Source organism: Dipodomys ordii, unplaced genomic scaffold, assembly GCF_000151885.1.
Source record: "Dipodomys ordii isolate 6190 unplaced genomic scaffold, Dord_2.0 Scaffold34, whole genome shotgun sequence".
NCBI classification, from domain to species: Eukaryota; Metazoa; Chordata; class Mammalia; order Rodentia; family Heteromyidae; genus Dipodomys; species Dipodomys ordii.
In genome coordinates, this window is record NW_012267250.1 from 15,533,962 (window position 1) to 15,541,091 (window position 7,130).

General features: G+C 44.5%; 1 protein-coding gene across 1 annotated transcript in view; it reads left to right on the plus strand.

The window, feature by feature from the left end:
* Nucleotides 1-7,130, plus strand: part of LOC105986363 (core histone macro-H2A.2) — a 33,391-nt gene that overhangs the window by 13,715 nt on the left and 12,546 nt on the right. Inside the window, exon 2 of the mRNA XM_013017251.1 lies at nucleotides 2,161-2,391. Within this exon, the coding sequence (XP_012872705.1) occupies nucleotides 2,220-2,391 (172 nt within the window). The 5' untranslated portion in view covers nucleotides 2,161-2,219. The remainder of the gene's footprint in view (nucleotides 1-2,160; nucleotides 2,392-7,130) is intronic.

Sequence of the window (7,130 nt, forward strand, 5' to 3'; positions counted from 1 at the left end):
AATAATAACCTGGTGAGCCATGTAGTAAAACGCCCCAAGCTCGCTCATTCACCTCGGCTAGGTGATGCTGAGAAAGTGATGCTATGTAGTGATGATTCATCACTACACAGCAACCAAACATTGCAGAAAATTCAACTCTAGGTTCACTCTTTAAACCAGATTACATAAATTCCAGTTTGGGCCAATGTCCTATGGGCCATGTGTTCATTTAGTATTTTCTTTCCTCGCACAGTTAATCACATACTCAGACTTGGTCCTTTGCCATCCTGGCTTTGAGAGAGGCTGAGAGGAAATGTGACATGGAAGCCTTGGGTGTATTCTGACTGACCATTTGCTAGTTCTCGTCATTACTCTGCAATACCTTATTCCATACCATTACAACTTCTGAGTCGCTTCTATTTTCAAGAATGCTATGTGATTGCAGAAGTTAAAAAGGTGGGCTGGGAAGGTAGCTCAGTGGTAGAGCGCTTGCCTTGCATGCCTGAGGCCCTGGGTTCGATTCCTCAGCACCACATAAGCAAAAAGAAAAAAGCTGGAAGTGGCGCTGTGGCTCAAGTGGTAGAGAGCTAGCCTTAAGCTGAAATGCTGAGGGACAGCGCCCAGGCCCAGAGTTCAGGCCCCACGACCAGACCCCCCCCAAAAAAAGAAGAAGTTAAAAAGGTGTTTGGACAAAGGCACAATGCCTAGGTGCCTCTGATCTTATGAAATAATATTTATCAAGATGAACTGCAGGAAATAGAAACAAAAGAGTTTTTTCTTTGTTGTTTTTGTCTTCTTTTTTGTCTTGTTTGTTCATTTGTCTGTCTGGGGAGGGTAAGAGGACGCACAGAAATGGAGGGACAAGGGTGAACAAATGCAGCAGCTGAAAATGACAGTATGTTGAAAATGAGCTATACAACTTGTGGGTGGGGATGGGAGGAAGGGACTGGGAGAGAGCAAGGGAAGGAGTAACCTTGTCCCAAAAGAAATGTACTTATGCTGGGCACTGGTGGCTCATGCCTGTGATCCTACCTATTCAGGAGGCTGAGATCTGAGGACCATGGTGCAAAGCCAGCCTGGGCAGAAAAGTCCATGAAACTCTTTTTTTTTGGGGGGGGGGGAGGATCCCGTCGTGGGGCCTGAACTCTGGGCCTGGGTGCTGTCCCTCAGCTCTTCAGCTCAAGGCTAGCACTCTACTACTTGAGCCACAGCGCCACTTCCAGCTTTTTCTCTTTCTGCTTATGTGGTGCTGAGGAATCGAACCCAGGGCCTCACGCATGCAAGGCAAGTGCTCTACCACTGAGCCACCTTCCCAGCCCCGCTCAAAAATAATTTTAATGTGATAATATAATTTTTATAGACTTTTTGTTGCGTATATATTTACACATATATAAATACATACATAGTCATTTTTTTTAGACAGTCTTACTGGGTAACTCAGGATGGCCTCAAAATCATAATCTCCTGCTTCAGCCTTCCTAATGCTGGCATTACAGTTGTGCACCACCACACTTGGCTTGAGTGTTTGGGGTTTTTTTTGTTGTTGTTGTTACTGCTGCTGCTGTACATATGACCTCAAGCCTCAGAGTTTTGAACAATACTAAAGTCTCTTCGAGTTCTGAAGTATGAAAGCTGACATCATCTCTTCTGTGAGCTATAGAGAAAGTGCTGGCACACAGGTTTCTTCTGAAGGCTCCAAGGGGAGAATCTATGGGCTCTGTCCCTACACCCACCCCTCCTCATTGATTTCCTGCCTCTCTTAGGAGGACCCTGGAAATTATATGAGGTCACCCAGATCACCTGGGATAGTCTTCTTAATCTCCAGATCCTTACTTTAATCACACCTACAAAGTTGCTTTGTCACAGGAAGCCACATGCTCTGTTGTGGGGCTGAGAAAATGTCATATTTAGGGGTCATTGTGCAGCTGACTGCAGGACTATACCCTGTCTCTGCTGGGCAATTTTCTCTCCTCTGTAAAGTGAAGCTGCTGGCTGGAGGAGACTGGTTTGCAGGTAGGCCACCCATTCCCTTCAAAGACCCCCCTACCTGGCTCTGTGCCCACAGCACCTTGCACTAGCAGTCAGATGTTAGTGGCAGCAATGTCCTAAGGTCACACCACTATGCCCATGTGTGCCCACATTTCCTGCCACCTGTCCTCAACCCTGCTTTTTCCTTTCCAGCATTGTGTTAGTGCCAGGAGGCCAGTAAGTCAGCAAGCTGAGAGGGAAACTGAGGCAAAATGTCAGGGCGGAGTGGGAAGAAGAAAATGTCCAAGCTGTCCCGGTCAGCCAGGGCCGGCGTCATCTTTCCGGTGGGCAGGCTGATGCGCTACCTGAAGAAAGGGACTTTCAAGTACCGGATCAGCGTGGGCGCCCCGGTCTACATGGCGGCGGTCATCGAGTACCTGGCAGGTAAAGAAGCACCAGAGGGCTCCACCCGCTCCCAACTCCCCATCCTCCCCAGGCAATGCCCACACAGAGATTGGGGTGGGATGCTCCCATCAGCCCAAGGCTCAGGTGGCTGGTGACAGGGTTTTTCCTGGCCTGTGGGGCCAAGGTGAGCTTCCACAGGCACTGGGGGGAAGATGAGAATGTGGGAGGGACAGATGGCGAATATGACAGGCAACCACATGCAAGTGGCTCTTGTTCTGCCCCCAAAGCTTGATGTATGCAAATATGTAAATTAATTTACCTAAATTCTTGAAGAAGAGAAACTGCAGAGAGAATTTTGTAAAAGGGGGAGAAGGTCTTGTCTTTACATCACATGGCTGACAAGGCATCTATCTGTTTTCTGGCTGTATTTAAACTACGACTCAAGTCACATTTATTAGGACATTTAAAGCATCTTCAGGAGATTCCATGAGGCCAGTATACCATCCTCATTTTGCTCTCCTTGCTGAGCTGGTTCTTAGTTTCTGTGGATACGTAGGGAAAAGTATGTGCGTGCATGTGTGTGTGTGAGAGAGAGAGAGAGAAAGAGAGAGAGAGAGAGAGGGACCAGTACAGGGGCTTGAACTTGGGACCTCATGATCTCCATTTTTGCTCAAGGCTGGCATTCTAACTACTTGATCCATATTTCCACGTAAGGTTTTTTGCTGGTTAATTGGAGATAAGAGTTTCAGATTTGTCCTCCCCAGGCTGGCTTCAAACAAGGATCCTCAGATCTCAACCTCCTGAATCGTTAGCATTATAGACATGAGCCACCAGTGCCTGGTCATTATTTTTTCTGCTGATAACTGTCTTGCTTTTTGATGTATATTTTTGGGGATTTATTCTGTTTTTGTTTTTGTTTGGAGATAAGGTCTTGCTACATAGCCCAGGCAGGCCTCAAATCATAATTCTCTTGCTTCAGCCTTCCAAGGGCTGGGATTACAAGTGTAAAGTACCATGCCTGGCTTGATCAGTATTATTTTAAAAGAAAGAAATTGTGTAGCAACCTTATGCAGCATACCAGGTTATTTAATACTGTACTAACTTCCATAGCATTCTGTCCCATTGTCCCAATAAATGTGCTCATTGTTTTGAAACCAAGTCTCCAATCTTTTATTGGGTATATAAGTGAGTTTTTGGTATACATAATATTCATTGCTTAATAATCTGGGAAAGATATGAGAATGAGTTTGTAGTGATTTAGCACTGATTTTCTACATTTCATTATGGAGATGCCATGTAAATATTTAACTCTAATGTTTATTTTATTCTAATTTTTTGTTAATCACATTTGCTTAGTTAATATGGCATATTTATGCCAAGTTTTTATTATCAACATAGATTTTTATGGACGATGGCAATTTTATGTGCTATTTTATTTGAAATTAGGTTGCTGGTAAAGACTTCTGCAGAATTGCCTGATAATTTATGGTTGAGGGTTTATGACATTGTCCTGGCAGATTTCCTCAAAACACCACACACCACACACACACACATACACACACACACACAAAGGCTAAATACAGAGTGCCATAACATTCACACACATACACTCCACGTAACATACATGCAAACACACAGTGCCTACACACACAGAGTATCTGCATGCACACCCACAAACAGAACACATTTATGCAAACACACATACCTATACTTCCCCCCACCATTACCAATGGGACACAATTGGTACATTGCTTCTAGATTTCTAAGTGAAGAAGAAAAGGAATTTTTCTTAAAGGTGAAGTCATACTTTTTGATGTTGTTGTTATTGTGGGCCCTGAACTCTGGGCCTGGGCACTGTCCCTTAGCTCTTCAGCTTAACACTAGTGCTCTACCACTTGAGCCACAGCGCCACCTTGGGCTTTTTCTGCTTTTGTGGTGCTGAGGAATCAAACTCAGGGCCTCATGCATGCAAGGCAAGCACTCTACCACTGAGCCACCTTCCCAGCCCAATATACTTTTTTCTTTTTGAGATGAAGTCTGCCTATGTATCTCAGGCTGGCCTTGAACTTAAGATCCTCCAGCCTCAGGTTCCCCACTGCCAGAATTACAGGATCTTACCACCATTCCCAATTCATCCCTACTTATTCTGTTGGGTTTTTTTTTTTCCATTCATACTTTTTAAGGAAAATGAACTCAATTCAGCAGGACATTCCTCTAAAATTGAGGAATATAAAAAAAAAAAAACAAGAGAAGAGTATCCAGGCACTGGTGGCTCACCCCTCAATCCTAGCTACTCAGGAGGCTGAGATCAAGAGTTCAAAGCCAGCACAGGCAGGAAAGCCTGTGAGACTCTTACCTCTAATTAACCACCAGAAAACCAGAAGTGGAGCTGTGGCTTGAAGTGGCAAAGTGCTAGCCTTGAGCAAAAAGAGCTCAAGGATAGCACCCAAGGCCTGAGTTCAAGCCTCACAACCAAAAGGGAGAGGGAGAGAGAGGGAGAGGGAGAGGAAGAGAGAGATACACAGGGAGGGGTAGAAAGCAATGCTTTTTATAATATGGCCCCCAGATTTTGATAGCATATAAAATAACTTTGGGGAAGATCATTGTTAGCATTTTCACGCCTACCAAGTGCCATGTTTGATAAAATCAGGGTCATATCTATCCTGATAGGTATGTGGGACCCCTGGAGCCCCAACATGCCTTCCTACCCAGGATTCATGGGTAGCATGTTTGTGAATTCAGTTTTCCCTATCTACTCTGCTCTAAGGTAGGGCAAAAGGGAAAAGGAGAATCTGTAGAAGGTTCTGGTGGAGGTAAAGACAGCTTTACCTACAGCACTATTTTTTTTTCCCCTAGACTTGGCTCTACTCTGTAAACTGAAATTTAGGTCCTAGGATTCTGTGTTAGGATTCACATCTGCTAAATGTAATTTAAGCAAGAGAGTTTATTTTACTCTCATACAAAGGAAATCTAGAAAACACTGTCCAGTTCTTTTTTTTCTGTTTCAATATCCTTAGTCTTTTTTCTTTTTGTGGTCAGTCAGTCATGGGGCTTGAACTATGGGCCTACGCACTGACCCTCAGCTCTTCAGTTCAAGTCTGGTGCTCTACCACTTAAGCCACAGTGCCACTTCTGGTTTTCTGAGTGCTTTATTGGAGATAAGAGTCTCACAAACTTTCCTCCCTGGGCTGGCTTTGAATTGCAATCCTCAGATCTCAGCCTCCTGAGCAACTAGGATTACAGGTGTGAACTTCCAGCACCCAGCTTCCTTAGTTCTTTTTTAAAAACATTCATTCATTTATTTATTTTGTGCCAGGACAGGTGCTTGATCTCAGGGCCTCCCTTAAGCTTTTTCCCTAAAGGCTGGCGCTCTACCACTTGAATCATACTTCCACTAGTTTACTGGAGATAAGATCTCTCAGATTCTTGAGTTTAAGCCTCAGGACTGGCAAAAAAGAAAGAAAGGAAGAAAGAAGGAAGGAAGGAAGGAAGGAAGGAAGGAAGGAAGGAAGGAAGGAAGGAGAAAAGAAGGAAAAACACCATTCAACTTCTTCATAGCTTACTGTGAGATTAAAAGCAGTATTTTAATTTATGCTTGTGTTCTTGCCTGGCAGCAGCATAAAAAAAAACTATTTTTCATCAGCTGTTCTACATTTTGGTGCATTTCTCTAGACTCATTATTTGAAATGATTGCCATGGATATGATAAACTTTTCACGTTTAAGGGCCTGGGCGCTGTCCCTCAGCTCTTCAGCTCAAGGCTAGCACTCTACCACTTGAGCCACAGCGCCACTTCCGGCTTTTTTCTTTCTGCTTATGTGGTGCTGAGGAATCGAACCCAGGGCCTCAGGCATGCAAGGCAAGCGCTCTACCACTGAGCCACCTTCCCAGCCCCCCAAGAGATTTTTATCTCCAATTAATCACCAGAAAACCAGAAGTGGAGCTGTGGCTAAAGTAGTAGAGCACTAGCCTTGAGCAAAAGAGCTCAGGGACAGCTCCCAGACCCTGAGTTCAAGCCTGATGACCAAGAGGGGGAAAAAAAGAGTCTCTCAGACTTTCCTGCCTGGTCTGGCTTTGAACCTTGATCCTCAGATCTCAGCCTCCTGAGAAGATTGTAGGCATGAGCCATCAGCAGCTGGCTTTCCTACGTTTTGTTTGTTTGTTTTTTATCAAAGATGGCTACTCAAAGTCTAGCCATCATGTCCTCCATGCAGGAGTAGGAAGGGAAGAAGGGCAAAGCCCTTCATTGATGGCATGTTCCCAGAAACCGTAGAGCAACTACTTGTCTCCCATTGGTCAGAATTTAGTGACATGAGCACACAACAGAGGAGGATGGGAAGTGTAGCCTTTGTCCTACAGTTTCAGGCTTAACAGAAAATCAAGTGCCAATACAGAATTCACATAAACAATTAAAGATTTTTGCCCCAGGACTATATGTAAGGTCCTGCTAAAAATCTCTTCCTCTTAATTTTCCAGATTTTTTTCTTTTGTCAGGCCTGGGGTTTGAACTCTGGGCCTGAGTGCTGAGCTCTTCAGCTCAAGACTAGCACTCTACCACTTGAGCCACAGTGCCACTTCCAGTTTTCTGGTGGTTAATTGGAGAGAAGAGTCTCATGGACATTCCTGCCCGGGCCAGCTTTGTACAGTGATCCTCAGATCTCAGCCTCCTGAGTAGCTAGGATTACAGGGGTGAGCCACGAGCATCTGGCTTTACTGGATTTTAGTTAGGCCTAGGTGAAAGAAAGTCACAAATGAAACACAATGTCTAACTCTAAAGAA